We start from the raw sequence: 22,806 nt of genomic DNA, 5'->3' as shown, positions 1-22,806 counted from the left end.
TTTTCCTCTTACAACCAAGATGAATATCCCTGGAATAGAAATTTGAGATTCCATGGGCCAAACACACAAGATCCTATTGTCGCAAAAGGTTTCTTAGTTCCACATTCAACAACATAAAGCTCTTGTAAACACACAGCAGTAGAACAATGAAATAAAATCTTTCATGTTCCAATTTTATTTATAACACATTTTTAAACATTTTTAAAAAAGGGGGCGAGAACTATGAAATGATGTAGACCTCGAAGAGACTGGCCACCGAGTGCATGCGGTAGAAGATTCCGAAAGGGAGTCCGATGTTGACGACGGCCGTCCACATGCTGAACTTGTAGAACTTGATCTCCACGGTGTGGTCGAACTGAGGCCGAGCGCCAAAGGCCGGCATGATCCAAAGCTGGGACGTGAAAAGGCCGTTAAAAGGTACATCATGGCAGTGATTCTTCGATGGCATAACTGGTACAATACATGATTCTAAAAATATTAAAGCGCTATCGCCCCAGTGTAAAGTGTTTTAATGGGTTCAAGTGTGTTTAAAGCACGTGGTACGTGTATTATAAGGTGTCCGTATTGCAGGCGTTCTGGAACTTCTCCCCCTCGGGAAACAGACTCAATGAATGAATCATAAAGTGCAGAGTCGCACTGTAATGAACTTACGATGATGTTGGCGAGCATCAGAAAAGCGCACACTTCCTTCAAGACTCTCCTCTTCCAGTTCGGGCGCGTGGCCGCCGTCAGCAGGCAGCTGGACTTCCGCCCATTGGTGACGGCGCTCGCGTTGGTGTGCTGAGCGTCCTCCCGCATGACGTGGAAGGGCTCGCGGTGCAGGCCCTCGATGATGAAGTAGTTCTGCAGGCACAGCTGCAGCACCGTGAGGACGGCCCAGGACAAGTTGAGGGCGTCCAGGGGGTCCCGAGCCCCCGTTCCCGCCGCCGCCACGATGGAGAAGTAGCTGATGATGAACTGGCCCACGGAGGCCCCCACCAAAAGCTGCACATCCAGGCTGCGGCTGGGGTTCTTCTCGGACACGTGCTCGCGGCGGTCAAGCCGGTAGACCACGCAGCCCGCCACGGTAGAGATGCACATGAGGCTCACGATCACGACGTTCATGACGAAATGGATGAGCAGGGCGTTGCGGCGCACGGTCTCGTCCTCCAGGGTGATCTCCACCTCGTACACGATGAACGTCACCAGGCCCGCCGCCACGAGGAGGAGGCCGATCACGGGGCCCGCGAGCGCCTCCTTGGGACGGAACTTGGCCCTGCGGTGGCCGCGGTCGTCCACGAGGCGGCCCACGTTCTTCCACATCACGTAGGCCGCGGCCGAGGCGAAGAGGCTGTACTCGATGTTGAAGGGGTACAGGTAGTAGAAGGCCTCCTTGAAGGCGCTGCACGCAGAGTGACTGCAGCTGCACTTCACCACTTGGTCGTAACTGTCTGACATGGACACAAAAACACAAGATCTCGTCTTCGCCGAGCATAAATATTGCAAAGTTTTAGCACAAACAAATGTTTCCTTACACCAGTGATTCTCAAAAGTGTGCTACACTAATAACGGCTGAATTAAATGTTATATTGGCTTAAATATTGCATGTTAAGGACCGTTTGGTTGCATTTAAGTTTTAAGACACTTGCATAAATGTTTCTTTTTAAACTTATTTAGGTGCTATTTTTAACTTATGTTACAGTCAATATTCAAACTGTTAGCATACTTTTAGTGGTTTACAGAATACAAAATTTATAGAACTAAAACCGCCTTTTTTTTTTTCCAACATTGATTATTGTGGTACTTTGGATAGTTAGGTTTTTTGGGTGGCGGTTTTAAAATTATGAGAACCACTGCTTTTCACAAAGGAGATGTTTGCATTTTTTTTTTTAGTCAAATGTTTTTAAATCAACCACTTTCTGGCACAGTGAACCATTATTTAAATGTATTAAAAAATAAAAGTCTATTTTAGTTAAATATGCTTTTTTTTTTTTTTTTTTTTTAAAATATCAAAACACGACAGAGGCAGCGGGCAGTCAGGGCAAGCACTGACTTTCTAGCCCAAGTGTAGCACACCCCTTAAAAAGAAAAAGTTTCCACCCAAGTCTCCACACTTCAATTTATCTGCGAGACCATTTAGGCGCTGCTGTTTTGGCGAGCAACAGAGTTAAACCATTTAATATTCGTGTGTGAACGTTGAGTCTTATGAACAGATTATAGAAGTGAAACCTGACAACTGGCAAATATATGTACACTACATTTTTCTTTTCTGTGAGTTTAACCACTGCTTTATGGTTTGGTGTCCTTGAAATGTAATGTACTATTATCACCGTTACTGCAGTCTACCTCTGTACATCTTGGACGGGATGCTGAGGTTCGGCTGGGGAGCGCCCGTTTGGTGGAGCGACTCCTCGGTGACGGCCGCCATCCACACTACCAGGTTAGTGGAGAATGTGAGCATGAGGCCACACCTGGTGAGGAGAAGGACAAATGAGGACTCTGGTGTGACACGAGAGATCCATTTTGCGAGGATGTCGTTTGTACCGCGTGACATTTGTGTGGACCTGCACGCAGTCCTTCGCGTGGACCCACAGGAAGTACGTCTAAGAGGGAAACAACCGGTCAGACCACTCTGATACAACGCAACAAATAAGGGCAAGCCATAACAAAGGCTTTTTCACATTTCTGAAGTGTTTAGCCATCTTTCATGACTCAGCAGAAATGACATCATGCTATTTGCTCTGCCCATGCAGACCGGAGCAAAGTCCACTCTTCTATGTTTCATATTCCCCCCACCCCCAATATCTTCAGTCGTAATGAGTGTGCTACTCAAACTTATCAGAAAGTTTCTTTTTTTTTTTATATAGCTAAGTTTGTTCATGACCAGGGGAGCGAGCGATGAGCCGCAACATAGTGGAGGAACGCATTCATCCCCCATTGAGGAAAAAGCACAATGTTGAGAAAGAGAATGGACAACCTGGGCGAATAAGAAGACCGCTTGCACGGCAGGGAAGGCCACTTTGACGGCGGAGTCGCAGTGGAGGTAGCCAATGTAGTTGGCCATCTTGAAGATGTCCATGAGCAGACTGAGCAGGCCAAACAGTACTAGTCCAGCTTGAAAATGCAGACACAAGAGATCACATTTAAGTCGGTGAATGAATTAAAAAAATAAAAAAATAAATATACAAGAGCTGTATCAAATTTTCTGCCTTAACAACGCCGATTAGGATAAGTTTTGATGCACACCGTCAGGGGTCGTACAATTTAATGTTTGTCACTGTGGTCTAAAATGAAATTGAGTGATTCAGTAGGATTTTTTATATCCAGGGTACCTCAGATACCTCAATTTCTCCAGCACATTATAGCTTTTTTCTATTAAATGAAGACAATGTATGCCATAAACCAATAATCACGACTGCTACTACATTGCTGTATCTTAATATTAGTCATGTTGTTTGTCCTTATAAATAAATAAATAAAGTGAAAAAATGAATAAGCGTGACATTGTCAGATTCAACTTTTGTGACATTTCATTATCCTTAGATAGGGGTGAATGAATCCGGAATCGTTCACTCATTCCCTACTTCCTCCATCGCTATATCGGCATTTTAGTGGACTTTTACCGAGCATTTAACTCACATAATGAGACATAGTGATTCCGGAGTCGTGAATTCGTCCCCATTATTCACCTCGGAGCCACGCAGGCCCGGCGTGGCTGTCCTGAGTCACCAGGTCTTTGTTCTTCCGGTAGGTGACTGTGGCGTAGAAGAGCATCCAGAGCACCGTGAGGGCGAGGAGGACCATGAGGAAGATCTGGCGGTCGACGGCCGTGATGGCCACGCGGTTGAAGGCGCTGCTGCTGACCAGCGCGCAGCCCAGGATGAGGACGTTGACGCACACGATGCTGGACAGGAGCCAGCCGCCGCCGCGGTGGGCGCGCTCGCCCGCCGCCTCCACGTGGCGCACGTACGCCCGGGTCGCCTCCATGTCGTTCAGCTGCCGGATGTTCTCCATCTGGGCGGCCGTTTCAATGTTGGACGGGTGGGCTTCGGCGCTGTCGTTTGGGGTCTTCCTGCGGCGGCCGTATATTCGCGTTAGAAACATCGAATTCCGGGAGTTTTCAAAGTAGGAAACGTTGCATTCGTGGGAACAACGCTACTGGACTGTCCTGCCCTCAAATGTGGGCAAGGAGAACTATATCTACTTGCGACAAGACAAAATGTTTTAAATATACCTTTTCATTAAATTACCCTCAATTCCCAATTCGTTTCCATGGAATTTTTCTCGAATTTGAAATTCCAAAAATCTCCATTTTAACCTCCATGGAAATTTACTGGAAATGTTCCGCCCTTCTGCAACCCTAGAAACAAGAAAGTTGGGGTCTTTTATTATGCGCTCCCTTTCTGATAAGATATTAATGGTGGTGGTCTCAATACGGTTTGCCTCAAAGGGTCTGATAAGCCCCGTCAATACAAAGTCAACAAAAGAAGAAACCTGACTGGAAAAGGAACTTGATCCAGTTTCCAATGAAAGAATCGAGTCGCTGTCGAACAACACAAAGCTTCATTTTAGTTTTGTCATTTTATCTGTCACTATCATTATATACACACTCTGAATACTCAAACTGTTTCCGAAGCAGTCTCAATCCAGTTTGCGTCAAGTTAAAAGTTGGGGACACAAAACGGTCCGGGTTTCGCTTCGTGTTGAATTAACGGAGAGCCATTCACACTTTAAGCGGACCAGGAAGAGAATTGGATCCGCTTTTAAACAAACTCCAAATATAAATTCAAAGAGGTCACTGTAACCCTTCATTACAATACTACTCGTTTTAATGCAAGTAGTATTTTGTTTTATCCCAAAATTGGTACAAAAATGAAGTCTATCAGCTTTGTCCCCCAGATGTCAGACAGGGAAAAACATTTGTGAGTGAATTGAGATTATTTCTGTTTACTTCACGTTCCTTTTGTGACATTTTTTAGTGTTGTGCTGTGAGATTTCCTAATGTAAAATATGTGCCATGGCTCAATAAAGGTTGGGAAACACTGCGCTGTAAAATGGATAGAGAATGACCAGAACATTAGTACACTTGCTCAATTGAATGAGACCCAAGACAAGAGCTGTATCCAAACTCTGCTTTTACAAAAGCACAATTTTGATTGACAGAGTCATGGAGGAGCTTAATTAAACTTCCTTCATTCATTCCAGATTGCACTTATGTGTTGTTTTACCTTGTAAACAGTTTGTTGCAGGTCCTTAGCATCCTTTGGGCCACAGTTCTCATTTCAGCCTTATTCAGTCTGCTTAAAAATACATATATAATTTAAAAAAACAACAAAAAAACAGTAAAAACAATTTCTTACGTCAGTTGCTGCACAGGCGCCACAATATTTACTTGAAAAAATATATTCTGTAACTTGTTAAGCTTTAAATGGCATCACAGAGGGAATTTTAATGCGACACGGAGAGAAAGAAAAGCCCAAATGTGAGCGCCCGCCCTCGACAGTCGACACGACCACCAGCTGAGATTGGTTGCAACTGATTACATGTCGTCACTTCCGGCTAGAGACTTTTAGAAATTCGATTTTGTATTTTATTTTTATTTACATGTATTACATTACATCGAGCTACTAAGACACTTAAAAAAAATAATATATCAATTATATTTTTATCTTTGGACATTTTTCTAATTAAAAAAATAGAGGTCCTCCATCGGTCCCTACATACGAGGTTTCGAGGTTACGAACAGCTGTTTGCCGTACTGTTTTCCACTTGATTGTTTTATATTTGTGGACTAGTGTTTTTTACACATATATTTAGGCTACTGTAATTATGACTACTTTTTCATATAGTGTAAGTTAGTGATAAGACTGGCGATTTTGTTTTGCTTTTCATTACATTGCCTAAATATATCTACTAGCTAGCTACGAAGAAACATCAAATTAAAAAACATAAATATATTCTCAGCTTTGGGCATTTTGTCGAATCAATATACTGTACGTATGCGATTTCTTTTCATATTTTTTTATGATATCGTCTATATGCATCAAGTCGTTTGATAGCGCTCTGCTTAGAAACACTACATTTAAAAAAATATACGAATTACTATTTTTCATCCTCCAACATTTTGTCCAATCAATATACTGTACAAACTGAATTTTACTCTAAATTTACTTGTATAATAGTGCGTTTATCAACTGGCTCGCTACTAGGATACAATAATTAAAAGAATATTCATATACACCCCATATTAATTATGAGTTATATTTGTATCTGCAGACATTTTGTCAAATCACTGTACTTCACAAATGAGATTTTTTTAAATTTGATTATACTCTATGTACTAGTTGGCCAGCTATCCACAATAAAGAGGATTAGACAAAATAACAGTATCCATTCTAAGTTATATTTCAATCTTACCAAGACAAGTCCATGCTTTCAACTTTGCGGGAACAATCTGCAAGGGTTTATGTTCACGCAGTGTGTAACAACGTAGACTGACTTTTGGGTTTTCTTTTCATTTTCACTCATGTCGCGCATGCACGCATCACCAAACATGACGGGAGAGTCCGTCCATCGCTTGAAAGTAGCTCTGGATCTGATCAAGTCGTGGGCGGATAGATATTATGTAAATGAGCCCTACTGCAACATCACAATGGGGGGGAGTGTAAAATCGCTCACAGACATGTTCAGAAATAGGCAGGTCACAAAAGATTTCATACAATCCTTTACAAAAAGACGTTTTGATGCTATGTCCCCTTTAGTGATGGCAGGAGGCATCATTTTCTATGAACTAAACAAACCACGTTCTCCTTCTTAGAAAGCCACACGACGAGATACAATGGCTCGATGAAATTGGCATTGTACTTGTGCAGGAGCCTCATGGGCCCGTCGGCGTGGTAAAACGACACGTGGCCGGCGTAGAAGTCAACGTATACGCCAATTCTCGTCACGTCCTGCGCCTCCACCGGCGTCTCCACGCCGGCGTGCCAGGCGGAGAGTCCTCGGCCGTTCCTCCCGACGCACCACGAGAAGTCGTTGGCCGTGATGCAGCCGCCGCTTTCTTGGCCCTTGCGCTCGAGGCTTTTGTAGGTGACGCCCACGTGCGCCCCCTCGCCGCTCAGCTCCGCCTCGGCGTAGCGGCGGCCCTCGTAAACGCTCTGCGACGTCATCGCCTGGCGCCAGTGCTCGAAGCGATCCGGGTGGTCCGCGTAGCTGTGTTGCCAGGGGCTGGTGTTGGTGACCTTCGTGTTGTCCTCTGTTAGGCGCAGGAAGTTATGGACGGTGTCCGAATCAAACGTCAAATTCTTTACATCTAAAGGGAAAAACAAAATGACATATAGGCTACGTTTTAAAAGTTAGGCATATTAGGCTTTGGGGTGAAATTTCAGGATGAACCGAAAACGCACTACAGCGGTGCCTCGTCGTACCACTGTAGTTTAAAAAGAGAGGTGTTTTTTTTTGTTTTTTGTTTTTTTTACATTTTAATAAGTCTTCCGCGGTCTTTGGATCAGGCAACAAAACATGCGGCGTCTGGGATAGGCTGCCTGGTTGATGAATAAATACAAAACACAGAGTTATAGCACAGGGAGGATTCAAAAATATCCCGTTTCCCCTTCGCATCAAACCTTGAGAAATGGCGCTGAGCTTCTCGTGGTAGGAGGTCAAAATCAGGTCACACAAGTGTTGCGTGACGCTGGCTACCACCGGGACGTAAGCGTTTACATGGTCCAAACGGGTCACGCTGACATTAGGAAAGCAAACATCCACCACTCCCTCCTTCCACTCCGAGTACTCCTACAACAAAACAACCGATAGTGTGACCATAATATCATATTTATTGAAGACCTTTCCTCCACGAGCCTTTGTGTCCTTTACTGCTCAAATCTGTGTATACTGTCAATCTTTCCGATTGCATGAGAACCCCTAATCGCCCCCAATTACATCATTTGTCTGACATTCACCTGCAGGAAGGCGACATCGCACTCACTCCGCGACACTTTGCTTAGCCTCGCCAAAGTCTTGCTCAGCTCCGCCTTCCTCCGCTTCAGGTGCGTCTCCACGCCCTCCGCCTGGCGCAGCGCTCGCCTCCGCTCTGCCTCCAGCCGCTCCGTCGCCTGCTTCCTGGCCTCCGCCACCGCTTCCTGCAGCCTGGAGAAGTGCTGATCCACCTGAGCCGACACCTCCTGCACTACAGACTGGAGAAAAACCCATGGAAAGGGTTCACAGCAGAGCAGGGGCGGGCGAGGTTTTGTGCTCATGGAGCACATTTTATTTAGAAAAGTAGTAGTATCGACAGTTTCTATAATTGCAATGTGATAGTGATGGTATTAAGAGGTAGTAAGTCTCCACAAAAGGCCCAGCCCAGGTACCGAATGCCCCACCCACTAGTATTTATGTAACTTCTGGGAGAATGTCCTATGGACAGATGAGACAAAACTGGAACTTTTTTGATAAGGCACATCAGCTACATTCACAGACACTAAAATGAAGCATACCAAGAAAAGAACACTGTCCCTACTGTGAAACATGAAGGAAGATGTGCTATGTTCTGGGGCTGATTTTCTTCATATGTCACAGGGCGTCTTGAATCTGTGCAGGGTACCATAAAATCTCAAGACTATCAAGGTAACTTGTTCTGTAATTGTAACCAACTTCTTCTTCTACATTTCCAAAGTAATATTCCCAACACTGCCCACTTCTGGTATATCATGTCCGCTAACTAGAAAATATACCACTTGTAACCCCTTCACGTGTGACAACCATCATGAATTCAGGGATAAATGTTACCGTCATGCTGTCGTTGTTGCTCCGCAGCTTCTCCATTGCTTTGTCTGTGGCCACGATGCTCAGATTTATCTCCTGGTGCATTTTCTGCAGCTCACTCTAGAACACAGTACAGTCCAATTGTTAATGGGAGCACTGCAAAGACAATTTTTGAGCCACTGATTACTAGAGTGGGCTCACTCCAGTTTGGTCATTTTTTAAAAGGTTACACGCAGTAATTAATTTAAAAAAATGTTATCTTTCAGATGAAAACTGGTCTAAATCAAGGTTTAGTTACAATTTGAACATATAGACCATTATTGCACTCAGTACCTTTTTTTTTTTTAGCTTGGGTGCCTTTGCACCTGCAAGTCAGTATAAGTGAATGCTGACTCAGACCACCATTGGACAAAACATTTAGTGGCAGCCATTGGGTGGAAAATCACTCTCCTGGTAAATGACAAATATTGAGTGAGCAAATGATAATAATGGAGTCAGCCCACTGTTGTTCTCAGTGGTTGCAAATATAAATGTAATGGTGTTCAGACCTCAATCTGAGCCCTCCCCTCCTCCAAAGACGCCGTGGTGTGACCTTGATGCTCCTGACCGCAGCAGTCAGAGCACAGGCAGCAGCCGTCCGTCAGACAAAAGCGCTCCAGCGGAAGACGGTGGACGTCACACGTGCGCGCGTCCACGTGGGGCAAAGGCTCCACCAGTCGGTGGTTCCGGAACTTGGCGTTCTCCAGGTGAGGTCTGAGGTGATCCTCGCAGAAGGACACCAAGCAGGTCAGGCAGGATTTGACGGCTCTGCCCGGCTCGTCCATGCACGAGTCGCAAGGGACGTTGGGCTGCTCCTGGCCGCCGCTGCCGCCACTTGTCGCCATGTTTGCCGTCCTTCATCTGAGTCAACTTTCTTTTCCGGAGCTTCCAAATGTCCCTCCTGAGTGTGAAAGGAAATACTTGCAAACCACGCCCAAGCTATTATTGTCTCGTTTTACATTCTTCCTCTGTTGGAGTCTGCGCTTTGTCTCGCTAAGCTAAAGACATACACTCAATCTAAAGAGATAAGGGAAGGAAATGAGGTGCACATCTAGTTCATTTTCTTCAAACGGAAAGTACGTGAGTGTGGATGTTTTTCTTGAAATGTCATGTCTCTTTGGAGCAGCCTTTTGGAGGAGCTAGTCCTTCCCTTCGATACCACGTGGGCTACGGTGATGCTTGCCATTTGTAAAATTGTTTTCAGGTTCAACATCATTCAGCAACACCTAAGGTGAATTCTCGGACCCCAAGTTACATATGCTCCCCTTGAACAATAAGGCCAATACCTGTATTTGTGTTGTCAATTGAAAACATTCGCATTTTGACATGACAACACGAATCTGACACATTTCACCTTTTATTTCCAGGTATTTACATCTAGATCGGATACACAACAATTCAATGATTCAAACAATAAATGGCGCCGAATGTCTAGATTAGGGTTTGGCCTGCGAAGATTACGTTTTCAGTTAAATGTGTAACCCAAAATGAAAACCAGAGCGCTGCCTATGGGTACAATGTTGACCTGTGTCACATTCACCTTGTGACGTTTTCATTCTACAGCAAAAATCAATAAATGCATTGGCCTCATTGTTTCATTTCTTATGGAGGTGAGGGTATAGGGCCTATTTCTCCACAAGACGACAGGCCTGTACTATATTTTGGATTCTTATGTGCCGATTGGGTCAAGACCCAACCAACAAAAATAGAAAAGAAATCGCTCTTACAAAACAGAGACAATAGCATATCTTTCTGTTTGTTAGTTTGTTCGCAGGCTACTTCCTGCTTCACGGAGAATGACATCAAACATAAGGAATCGCTGAAAAGGACCATACCGTTTGCATTCTGGGGTGGAGGGGCGGTACCATGGTGCCTGAAAGAAATCCCATTATTTTCACCTTTGGCTCTGGATCAAATTCTTCTGTAGCTTTGACGTATTCCTGCAAACAAACAAAAACTGCAATGTGGGCATAGTTGCTGTAAATAATAGGGAAGGAAAAATAGATCAGAACTTCAACTCCTTAAAATCCCACAAAAATGACCATGTACTTCCTCTTCAGATGAAAGCAGAGTATATGCAAACATGAAGCTTAGTGCATTTATTACATAATCTAATCCAAATACTAACACATTAACAATGTGTTGTTGTTGTGCAGAGAGGTACACGGAGACCATAAAAGTCTCTACATATATTGTTATGAACTTATGACTGACATTATCTACATAAATATTGACTCGACATGCACTACACAGAGTGTGCAAGTACAGCAAATGATGATAGGCAAGCATTATAAAGTTATCGAGGGACGCGTTCACACACTCTCAAGTCAATCACAACTGCAAATATGCAGTTGTCCTGCCTTGGCAGAGACCAGGTTTGCTATGTGTAAACACGAGGCCAAATTAAATATGAGATTACATTAACAACATTGGGGGAGCATGCTGGAAAAAAAATGCTTGTCAAGTGTGTTTATAGTAAAACAACAGACTGCACAGGCACAAGAGTCTCAGTGAACCCCACAGGGGCAAACGTGTCCCATGACACAACAAGTTTGTTCGACCATGCGACTTTGAATGTTTGCATTGATCCTTTCCACGTTAGAGGTAGATGGTTTTGTTGTCTCTGTCTGCATTGATGATCACACCTCTGCTTGGATCATCTGCACAACACAATGGAAAAAAAGATGGTTGGAATCCGTTAGATTTTTCACACGGTCACTTTTGTTTATATTTAGAATATTTTTTTTTCCTCCTTGGAAATTATGAAACATCGAATTAACCTGTGGCTGGGTGAAACTAGCGACGTCATAAAACCTTCTTTAACTGTACAGGTAATGTTTTAAGTAAAATTTTAATATTGCAAACTCAACAAAGCGTAAACTTACGACGACTGTTACTATTAAAAACAAAAGCATTAAAAATATATCTATATTAGACATATTGTACTGAGCCACAAGGACGGAGACCACTTTCATCACTAGCTTAAGTTCCGCTAAAATATTACAAGAGGCTGTTATGCTACGTCTTTATGCTGTGTCATTAGGCTACACTATTACGCTACAATGTTACGGTACGTTGTCACGGTACGTTGTTACGGTACGTACATTGTCCCGTACCTTGTCATGGTACGTTGTTACGGTACATTGTCACGGTACATTGTTCCGTACGTTGTTACGGTACGTTGTCACGGTACATTGTTCCGTACGTTGTTACGGTACGTTGTCACGGTACATTGTTCCGTACGTTGTTACGGTACGTTGTCACGGTACATTGTTCCGTACTTTGTTACGGTACGTTGTCACGGTACATTGTTCCGTACGTCGTCACGGTACGTTGCTGCGGTACGTTGTCACGGGACGTTGTTACGGTACGTTGTCACGGTACGTTGTTGCACCAGATTGTTGTGTTACATCTTCGCACTATGTCGTCCCGCTACGTAGTCCTAGTAGGTGTTATTGTAATCGGCCTTTTTCTACTGTATTGTCCTACGTGTGCACATACACACAGGACAAATGCGTACATGCAGGCAAAACTGGACTTATATCAGAGGCTGTCAACCCTTGTGGCACTGAAGGCTACATGAAATGTCACAAGTCATGTGGGTAGGGCTACTCGCTTCAGAAAACATTTCCGAAGTCGCGACCAGAATATGGTGAAGTTGTCTTGGAAGCAAGTGTCCCACTTGCTGGTGGTGACGTCACCACGCATCTAATCATCTGAATACGCAAAGCTGCAATGTCTGCGTGGACATGGTACCCTGCAATTGACTGGGACCAGCCCAGGGTGCACCCCGGCTCTCGCTCTCAGTCAGCTGGCATACACTCTAGCTTACCCGCAGCACGAAGAAGAAAATGGATGAATGAAAGGTACTCACAGTTCAGTGTCTTCAATGCACTCTGGGTCCTCTATTGTCTCAAGGCGTCTCTGACAGGCATCTAAGATCTTTTTCCTCGGTCCTAAAGGGATGTGGATGCTCTTGAGGTCGTGGTCGGAGCACAGCAGCAACGCTTGGAGGTCGATCTTCTCTCTCCTGAAGATGGAGAAGAACTCGCTCATGCTCTGCGTGGCCAAGAAGACCTCCAGCGGGCTGGTGTGGGCTTCGTCGTCGTCATCCAGCCCCAATTCCACCTCCTCCCAGGGAAGCTCCTCCATGTTCCTCTCCTGCAGGCTGCGAGCACTTCCAATGCTGTCCTCATCCAGGCTGCGGTGAGGGTGCAGCCTGCTGCGTAGACGCACCGTGTTGCTCAAGCCGTCAGCTCCATCTGGATCGCCCAGGTCAAACATCCCCCCGCTCACGTAGTTCCTCCTGAAGACCATGGTGCCCAGACCGGGCCGGTAGAACAGGGAATCGTGTCCCGAGTCTGTGCTGACCTCCGAGAGGTCCGCATTGGTCCCGTGGAGGTCCGGCTCGCTGGTGGCACGTGAAATGGCGTCGTCGTTGTGGTCTCTGGGGAACATGTCGCGGACGTTGCGGCGGCCGTAATCCCTGGGGTTGCCGTCTGTGCCGGGTTTTAGGAACATGACGTCGTTGCCCATCTGGAGTCCAGAGAGGGAGCGCACGCTCTTCCTCCCATCCTCGTAGATCTTAAAGCTCCCGTCTCCTTGTTTCTTTTTCTCCAGCTTCTTCTGGATCTTCGTCTTTCCTCGGTTTGTGGCATGAAGGGTCGCCTGGCAGCAACACAGCAGAGACGTAGCTCAATGACTTTCAGAACACTTTATGAAGCCAAGGAAACTTTGGTAACTTTAACTTTGGTAAATTTGGTCTTCAAAATGGACCATACATCCCTGTCTGTCAGACCTATCTCTCTATTTGTTGGTCAGTCTTTCAGTCTATCTGTCTTTGAGTCTCTCTGTCTGTCTGTCCTGTAGCTCTGCATGTGTAGCCATCCATTGGTTGGTCGGTGGGCTGGTCTGTCTTGTCTGCTGGTCATGCAGTATTTCTGTCAGTCTCTCCACCCTTTATCTGTTTGTCTGTCCATTGTTTATTTATCAGTTTGTCTGTCTGTCCGTCCTCTATCTGCGTGATGTTGTTCTGTCCGTAGATCTGCCTCCCCTTTATTTGTTTGTCTATTCGTCCATCTTTTCATATCCGCCCTCCCCGCCGATATATCGATTGTCATTTAAATGTGTGCCACATACATGATCAATGCAAATCATAGTTATTTTTGCGGGACAGAAAGTAAGTAAACAAGTCTTGACCTGTGAATATGGCACACTGACGGTGGCTGTGGTGAAGTTGTGCAGCTTGTGGCTAACAGAGCCGCTGCTGTAACTGGAAAAACTCATGACGTCCGACACGGACGCCTCGGGCGCCTCCTTTTGGAACTTCTTCTCCATGCGCTCGTGGTGCTTCTTCTGCATCTTGGCGCACTCTTTGATGCGTTGCTCGGCATCTCGAAACGCTCGTTCTTTCAGCTTGTTCACAAGCTTGGGGTTGAGGCCCATTTGCTTGGAGGCGATGGAGTCGAGGTAGCGAACGCAGTCCATGTGACTCTTGGTGGCGGCCATGTCCAGAGGAGTGTGGTAGTCGTTGTCCAGGCACCATATGTTGGCCCCGAACGACACGAGGAAGAAAAGGCAGTTGTGGTGGCCGTTGGCAGCGGCTAGGTGGAGTGGTGTGTTGCCCCAAATGTCACACTTGTCAGGATTCCCTCTGTGGAGCACAACAACTTGGTTAGATTGAATATCTAATTACCACCCAACAGAATAGAGCAATGTGGTATGTATTTCCCAGCGTTTCTATTATGCAAGGGAACCAAAATATCCAATCGGTACCCTGTCACTTTTGAAAAATATTTTGTTGGTGTTCCGGTTGCAGAAGTATGGTATGGTTCACTTGAGGAGCGATGTACTGAAGTTCATTGGTGGAGAACGCAAGAACGAACCAATCCGAACCATAGCGTACTGCTTGGTGGAAAAATCCACACCATCCATTCAACCATTTTCTATACGGCTTATCCCCAATAGGGTCGGGTCTGGGCTGGAGCTTCCCCCAACTCCCCGTGAATCTTTATTCGTTAATTCTGTTTACTTGTCGTTGTAGTTTGGGGAAGGCCCTCGTCTGTTCCAGCAAGACTGCCCCAGTGCACAAAGCAAGGTCCATAAAGGCACCAGTGTGACATGGAAGAACTTGAAAGTTATGCTGGATCTCAACCCCTCAACTCCACAGACGGGGCGGCGCCCTCGGCTGTCAGTCCACGGTCAAACTTGCTGTCGCCTCCGCGAGAGTCACGCAGCGGCTGATCAGGCTGCAATTTGAGCTCCGGCTTGTCGCCGCTGCCGCCTCATCACCCGACTCGTGTTACAGCCGAGGCTTTCAAAAGGTTTCAGCGAGCTCAAACTGCATAATTGTACATAGCCGATGACATCACGCCGCATTCCTCAAGTCTAATCGTGGCTGTTATGACGGCGTGGATCTTTCACATCCTGTATCACAAGCTAAGGAGAACTTGTTTGCCACTAAATGTGACACCGTCATGCATCCGAGTAATGCTAATACATTTACAGTCATAAGGCGTTAGTACAAGTAGTATATCTCGTACAAATCTAAGGTGCTGAATGGGTGATGTTTTGCGAATGTGGGAGCGGAAGGGTGCTTGTGTTTGGCCATGTACCACAAAAATGCTGTCCTTGTCTTAGGTGTTTACTTATTTACCACACCCTGGGCTCTGCTTCCACTCGTCCAGTGCTTCTCCAACTTCTTAATACCTACTACCGCCGTTAATAATCATTTCGTTTAGGAACTTGGGAACGTGTTTAATTTGTGAAAAGAATGTCTTCTTTAAGGTCACATTGTTACCTCCTATTGCTTTAAATTCGGGGCTTAGTAAACGCGGAATTCATTCCTCATCATGCTATAAATTAATGTCAAAAGATGCAAGGCGATTATCGGTTAAAGTTTTATTTTAAGTTATTTACGATGTTCCCAGCTCAGATTACATAGTGCGGGGAACATGACCATGATAGCTTTATGCACGGTCATTTATTTCGCGCCGTGTAAAAATGCTGAACACAAGAGAGGGTCGTCCGTTCGTTTACCCCTCGAGTGTCCTTTATCATATTACGGGATGTTTGCTGCTGTTTGCCGAGCACGGCATCCTCCTGCGAACTGCTCATCATTATCATCCAATGGCTATTGGTTATCTAGGCCTTGTGTCAGGCTCGTATCACGAGAGGAATACTTTGTACTCGCCACGCCTCCGCGGGCTCTTTTGTTTACACTGATTCCGTGGGAAATGGTGAAGTTCGTTTTGTTCAGCTCATGCTTTGTCGAGTGCACAACGTACGGGATCACACGAAAAGGTTTTTCTATTACTTTGGTGTGTTTTTTTTCACATGCACAAATAAATCTAATCTGATGAGAAACAATGTATATTCGGTTTCAGGCGTGTGCAATCATCACAGCAAAAATCAGCAATGATATCCAAGAATAACTACAGTATTTCAGATGTTCACAGATAAAGTTTCTCAAATTGTAAAAAAAACAAAAAACAAAAAACAAATAGCAATATATGTAATATAAAACATGTAATATTTGACTTACAGCGATTGTGAAAGGTGACTTCTTGTACTGGATCACATTAGATGGAGTACAGGTGTACCTCATCTGTCATTTTTGCGTGTGAAAACCTCACAGGGCATGAATTGTTTCTCCATTTGACACAGTCCGTAATTAGGAGGCTTCATAATGGGACCATTTTTCCGACTGGTGAGCGAAACCGGTCAGCCGTTAACGATGAGCCTGTTGTGTGCTTCATCATCGCAGTGGTGCCTCACGCTACAGCCCCTTTTACACTGCCTGTAAAAGTCAGGATTTTATTTTAATTGTTATTTTTTTATTTTTTTGCCTTTTTTCCTGGTCACAGTTCTGTATAAACGGCGCAGACAGGGATTCAGAAGGAACGAACTGACCAGACAGTGACAGCAGGATAGGCGTGTGATTTGTTTTACATAGAAATCCTGCAAAATAGGCGCATCAGAGCCCTAACAGGAGATCCGGCATCAGGCCACCTTTGGTTTTCACACAGAACCGAGCCAAGGTCCAATATTGCCCGCAAACTAAGTGTTTCTACGACTTTAACGACTTTCACACAGCGACACGGCATCGAATGCGATGTCTTGTGCCGGTCTGAAAACCAGCCTTCAAAATTCTCTGTCAAATTTGAAAATGCACATGCGGGTAAGATTTTGTTTTTTGTCAGCCACCAGTAGCTAATTGCGCTTTTTGTATTTTATTTGTATTAGTCAATTCACAATGTTAGCAAAAGCTATGAAAACATGTTGTTTTGATAGCCTGAAAGTGATGGGACATACTTCCTGTGCGCACATTTCTGGATTTTATATCAGATATCTGTACTTCTACTTAAGTACACCGTGTGAGACCTTTTGCCACCTCTGGTAAAAAAAAAAAAAAAAAAAAAAAAAAAAAGCAAAGGCAACCTACGGCTGTGATGCGACCATTTGTAAAAAGCCAACACGAACGCCACTAGGTTGCATTATCTTTGAAGCAGACAATATCCACCGCTTATTTTATCAAGCGCGATCTTTTGTGATAACAGCCACCTTGTAAAAGTCACAACGATGGGCGCCTGCTCTTGTTAAAGTGTCACAGCAACAGCGCGCATAACAATGCAACCATTTAGGAAGGCGTCATAATTCACGCTCGTTTACGGGGCCCCCAACGGGGACGTTCGGGTGAGTGCGCAGTAAAATATTGAAGAGGGAGCGCATGGCTGCAGAGCATTTAATGAAATGCGATAACTCGCACATGACCTTGAACACTGTGGCAGTGAAGTGACATTTCAGAGTCGTCATTTAAGCACCCTGCCGGGCGTTAAAAAATGATTAACTGTCCTCCTTCGTCTTGAAAGGCTCACAATCAGCGGTTAGCCGTGACAATATAGCAAGGGCGCGCATTGATGCTAGCTTCGTTAGCACGTCTGTGTTGTTTTGCATCGCGTGCTAGCATTAAACTAGCCGACCTTTGTGCGATTAACACAAAAGTGTAATTATCTTTGTTTTATGTTTGATTTTAAAGTCAACTTCGACTGGGAGTGGAAATAAAAGAATTGAAAAGCGTAAAGACTCGTTGAAAATAACTTTGCAAAAAAAGTTATATGCATAATCAACTTTCTTTATTTTAATAATAAACTAATAATCCGTTCTCATTGTAGTAAAACATTACATTCATAAATATGTACAATTAATTCATTATAACTAATTAAAAAATGATTGAATACATGTTAAATGTTAAATGCACACATCGTTTTTTAATTTGATATAATTTTTTTTAATTTTATGATATTATCATGTATGGCAAATGGGCAATTATTTAATTCGACCATCTGGTTCAGTGCAATTTTGCTATTGCTAATTGCTAAATCTTTTTCGAGACGAAAACACTTTAAAATGCATAAAGACAATCTCCTCTTATTTATTTGTTTCCCCCCCCCCCCTGCCCCTGAACAAAAGGTCACATTTTAAAGAGTCACCAAACAAGAAGTTCTGCGTCATTGTTGTTTACAATGGCTCTTTTTTCAGCTTGCAGCAAAGCTTCCAATTATTCGGTGGCACCACGTCTGGGACCTTCCTCATCCTCCTCTTGGCTATGTTAACGTCATGTACAGTATGTGCACCTTAAACGTTTTCCTGGGGGGAGACACATTGTTCACATAGCGGACTTTGCCTACGAGAACAGCTGAACTTTACTTGGAGTAATCAGACGGACTTGAAATGGTGGCAGGTGTGTCCTCACCCACAATTAACACAAGTTTGAACTCTGAATGCAGCCACATAACCAGTTACGAGAGGGTGTGCACGCTTGTGCAATCACATTATTTCAGTTGTTTATTTTTATTTCATCTGTCGAAAAGTTATTTTTTTTGTTTAAATCAATTGAGTGGTACAGGTCATACGTCACATTAATGGTGGGGGAAAAAATGGAAATGATTTATCTCATTTTTTTAAAAACTTTTTTTATATCACAAAAACCTGCCATTAGATTTTTATGTTTCTAAATTAATAATTGTGAACAAAAAAAATTGAAAATAATATCTGTATATAAATATTCCACATATAATTGAATGGGTTATTTTTCCCCAACACACACACACACACACACACACAAACTCCCATTTGAATTGGTGACGTAGCTTTTTGCAGTCATACCAATGAACAAATATTCCACCTTAGTCGCATGGGCTCTTTTCCTACTCACGCCTTCTTCCCCTTTCACAAACTATCCCTTTCGACTGTTTTTGCTCGCTCATACCAACTAATGAATAAACAAAAGGTAAATAGTGCTGTTTTGTGATTGCGGCTCGAACGGACGCATGAATTTAACAAGCATGGCATTCTCAAAGGGTGAGCTCACCATTCGAGCTCATTTGCCTCAAAGAAAAAGAGGGGGGCTTCAGATGGTCACGTACAGTATCATTCTCCATCCATCCATTTTCTGAGCCGCTTCTCCTCACTAGGGCCGCGCGGGCGTGCTGGAGCCTATCCCAGCTATCTTCGCCAGCCAATCGCAGGGCACACAGAATCAAGCAACCATTCCCACTCACATTCACACCTACGGGCAATTGAGAGTCCTCAATCAACCTAGCATGCATGTTTTTGGGGATGTGGGAGGAAACCGGAGTACCCGGAGAAACCCCACGCAGGCGCGGGAAGAACATGCAAACGCCACACGGGTGAGGCCGGGATTCGAACCCCGGTGCCCAGACAGGTGAGGCAGATGTGCTAACCAGTCGTCCACCGTGTCCAGTATCATACTCATAAGAAAAATCTCAGCTATCCAGATTTTACCCCCAAGGAAATCCGCCTTCGGAATTTGCATCAACATTGAGGTCCTTTATAAGACATTTGGTTTCGAGCATTGGAAGAAAAAAAAAAAAATCTTCCCCAAAATGTGAAAAACATTATACAGAGTGTTATACTTTACATTATACTTCCACCAACATTCATTTGAATTCATTTTAAAGTAGTTTTTGCTCAACCATGCCAACGGACATGAAACACATAACATAAAAGTGCTCCAGATGAGATTGTGGAATTTAACGATATGTTTGTTATTGTCAGGGGCGTACTTGACGAGGAGGACGGGGGGGCCATGTCCCCCTCATTTGCCGAACAATGTACATAGCGTTTGGGAATGACTGGGTTGGTGTTTGATTCAAAACATGTCCGAAAATAGTCAAAAATGACTTTTGAAGTCCGCCGATGTGGACACGTGGATAACTCGCTGGCGTCCATTGAGGACGAAGTGAATCGGAATGGATTCACATTTGAGAGGCTGAAATCAGACAATTTGGACTTCTTGTAGAAATAACAACAATCAAAAATGCTTTGGCTTTCCATTGTGTGTGCACTAAAAGAATGTTTTACGTTTTCTGTTTGCGTTCAGTGGCATTGCATTATCTGGCTACTTCTGCTTGATTGCATTTTACTTAATTTATTGAGTTCTTTGGCCACTATGGAGCGAAACAGTTGAACGTGAGAGGACGATCACTTGCTCGTAAACGTACTCCTAAAAAGAAATAAAAAATAATGTGCCAACCAACCCTTTCTACAGCGCCCCTGTTTATTGTGGGTGAAGGACTTGCCTCACAGCTATTTCTAATATTGTAATATTTTGGTTCTGGACAGAACATTAGAAACAGCTGCACGACTCACAAACCCAATGAAGTTAACATTTGATTGGTATTATAGTATAGGTGTACCTTACGAAGTGAGCCGTGCGAGTGCGCAAATCGTGTTTGTTTGTTTTGGTACCCACCCCCTGGCCACGATGAGCCGCAGAGCCTCCAGGTTCCCGTGGTAGGCCGCCCACAGCGTCGGCGTCATGCCGTCCTCGTCGGGCGCGTTGAGGTCCTTGCGTGTGGCCTCCTTCAGCAGGTCCAGGTAGCCGTCCCGGGCCGCCTTGTGGTACCTGTCATTCATGGCGACCCGTTATTCGTCCGCCTTCATCGACACCGCCGGGACCACCCCCGCGCCCTCGTCGTTCCCCTCATAGCGTGCACCGACCCGCCGCACCGGAGCGTCGGTCGCCCGGTGTCCAGACTCCCGAGTCCCGAGGGGTTGTGCGCGTCGCCGGTTTCCAAGGAGGCGACGACGCGCTCGCTCGTCACTCAGGCCGCCGACAGTGCTCCCCGGTGGCCGAACCGCTCCTGCGCACGCCAGCGCCTGCTTTGCATGCACTGGATACAATCCGAGGACTGCTCCTACGGAAAAGGCCCAGGACAGAAGTATGCGGTGTCCTCCAAAATGAGGGCTTCGTCCAACGTGTGACAAAGCCAACACGCAATAAAGGTCGCACTTTGGAATTGAATTATCTCTCAACGTTTCTAAGGTGGAGGCGAAGGTAGTTAAAAAACAATAGTAATAATAATAACAATAATCTCCAGGTTCATCATAGCGTCTATGAAGCGAATTGTGGCATTCATATACTGGAGGTAAAAACAAATGCAAAGGCATTCCTTCATTGCCAACATTATCCCCAAAATACATGAACACCGCACGTAACCTGCTTGCTACTGTCGACAGGCCGTCAAATAGCTCATGAACCTTTATGCACTAGGGCCTGCAACGAATTCGCCATCCTCTTCGCTGACAAAATTCGGAAAATTAGACAAGCAGTCGCCACCTCCATGTCAGGTAAAGGATATGCCGACAGACTTCAAAAAAATCGATATAATAACTTTATAACCGCATGGCCTCAGAGCTCTTCCACATTGTAAACACATCTCTTGTGTCAGGTTCGCTCCCACAGGCCCTGAAAACTGCAGAAAAAGAACCATCTACGTTCTTCAGTCATGCATAACTTCAGGGCGTGTACAACCTTCCGTTCTTAAGGCAAATAGCATTGCCCACGGATGAACGCGGTTGGATGATCAGCGGTGGTCGGAGAGGCCGCAGGCGCGGAGTGGCAGCCACGCTTCCGCCAGACTGCCCCAAGGCAGCTGTGGCGGCACAAGTAGCTTGCCACCGCTCGGGGGTCCCGCTAAGAACACTTTATCTGATCAATTGATTATAATATAATCGGAATATTTGGGCATCTTAGGCCGGGGACACTTCTCTTCCCCCAAACTAATCTGTCAGATGTTATGTTTATTTTTTAGAAAAGGTCTCGCTTGACGGAAGGCAAAGAACTGCGACGAAAATACAACGTATTTCCTTGTTGCGACAGACTCCCGTGGAAGAATAGCATTTGACGTGTCTTAGCGCTTTCTTCATTGTTCTTATTTTAACCCTGGCATCCGTGAAGCCGACCGCGGGTGGAAACAAGGAAGGTTCTTTATGCCATGCAAGCAGCGTCAATGATTAAAAAAAAAACACCGAAGTCGGCCTCACCCTGACAAACATCTTGCACAGCAGCTAATAACAGGGTAACGAGCAAATAAAAAAAATGGCTGCCCTCAGTTGCTCACAGCAATGAAGTTCTCTGACAAGCTGCCCAATTGAAACCTGCATGACAATGGACAGAGATAGATAAGACAGTAGATTAGATCGATGGTGGCTTGGGGTCATGTGACTCACTCTTGATCTCTCACACACACACACGTGCACAAAACATCTTTCGAGTGGTCTTGAATAGCATGAAAAACCTGAACGTGTTCCCTACAAGCATGAAATGAAAGATAGGCAAACGCATTCTCATCCCACGCCTTTTTGGAAAATTCGCATCCCGTTGAGATTGTGAGGCTCAAGTCAAAGATCATAAGAATAAGACTTTAGCGGTCCTGAAAAAGGGGGAAATTCTGATTTTACCGCAATAGTGTGGGCAGTAGCAGCACACGAGAATAACAAAGTCAAAGACTCAAATACTGAACGTACATATTTGCAGTACGCCAGCCAAGGACACTGAGCAGGATGAGTCCAAAAAGTGCATGTGGCAACGGTACAAGTCCATCCGTTATATGTATACTGCATGCGAATGGTAAACTGTACATTTGTGCTTTCGGCTCTGCGACCTGAAAAACAGAAAAAAAGCAGTCGATACAATTGTGATCGGCAGTAACAATAGTC

The 22,806-nt window shown here is 44.8% G+C and overlaps 3 protein-coding genes across 7 annotated transcripts; all 3 read right to left on the bottom strand.

The window, feature by feature from the left end:
- Positions 1 to 173: 173 nt before the first annotated feature.
- On the bottom strand, positions 174 to 5,289 carry otop2 (otopetrin 2). The gene is made up of 7 exons (XM_061700467.1): positions 5,208 to 5,289; positions 3,669 to 4,051; positions 2,957 to 3,093; positions 2,524 to 2,582; positions 2,326 to 2,450; positions 652 to 1,430; positions 174 to 391 (listed from the first exon to the last, which is right to left on the bottom strand). The coding sequence occupies exons 1-7, from the start codon at positions 5,258 to 5,260 to the stop codon at positions 221 to 223; spliced, it is 1,707 nt and encodes a 568-aa protein (XP_061556451.1). The 5' UTR covers positions 5,261 to 5,289; the 3' UTR covers positions 174 to 220.
- On the bottom strand, positions 4,583 to 10,656 carry LOC133414819 (tripartite motif-containing protein 16-like). Of its 4 annotated transcripts, none has more exons than XM_061700472.1 (6): positions 10,617 to 10,656; positions 9,291 to 9,682; positions 8,767 to 8,862; positions 7,941 to 8,174; positions 7,458 to 7,773; positions 4,583 to 7,291 (listed from the first exon to the last, which is right to left on the bottom strand). In XM_061700472.1, exons 2-6 carry the CDS (start codon positions 9,624 to 9,626, stop codon positions 6,756 to 6,758), a joined length of 1,518 nt encoding a protein of 505 aa, XP_061556456.1. In that variant the 5' UTR covers positions 9,627 to 9,682; positions 10,617 to 10,656; the 3' UTR covers positions 4,583 to 6,755. The 4 variants fall into 4 exon arrangements, with proteins under 4 accessions (XP_061556456.1, XP_061556457.1, XP_061556455.1 ...); XM_061700473.1 differs by lacking the exon at positions 10,617 to 10,656 and having other exon boundaries at positions 7,458 to 7,523; positions 7,605 to 7,773; positions 9,291 to 10,024; XM_061700471.1 differs by lacking the exon at positions 10,617 to 10,656 and having other exon boundaries at positions 9,291 to 10,024.
- A 225-nt stretch (positions 10,657 to 10,881) lies between these two features.
- Positions 10,882 to 20,842, bottom strand: ush1ga (Usher syndrome 1Ga (autosomal recessive)). 2 transcript variants are annotated; one of them, XM_061700479.1, is made up of 4 exons: positions 20,558 to 20,842; positions 13,981 to 14,434; positions 12,656 to 13,449; positions 10,882 to 11,441 (listed from the first exon to the last, which is right to left on the bottom strand). In XM_061700479.1, the coding sequence occupies exons 1-4, from the start codon at positions 20,719 to 20,721 to the stop codon at positions 11,438 to 11,440; spliced, it is 1,416 nt and encodes a 471-aa protein (XP_061556463.1). In that variant the 5' UTR covers positions 20,722 to 20,842; the 3' UTR covers positions 10,882 to 11,437. The 2 variants fall into 2 exon arrangements, with proteins under 2 accessions (XP_061556463.1, XP_061556464.1); XM_061700480.1 differs by lacking the exon at positions 10,882 to 11,441 and having other exon boundaries at positions 12,652 to 13,449.
- Between the last annotated feature and the right edge of the window lie 1,964 nt (positions 20,843 to 22,806).

Source organism: Phycodurus eques, chromosome 16 (genome assembly GCF_024500275.1).
Source record: "Phycodurus eques isolate BA_2022a chromosome 16, UOR_Pequ_1.1, whole genome shotgun sequence".
Taxonomy (NCBI): domain Eukaryota; kingdom Metazoa; phylum Chordata; class Actinopteri; order Syngnathiformes; family Syngnathidae; genus Phycodurus; species Phycodurus eques.
This window is presented reverse-complemented; position numbering and strand designations above follow the sequence as displayed.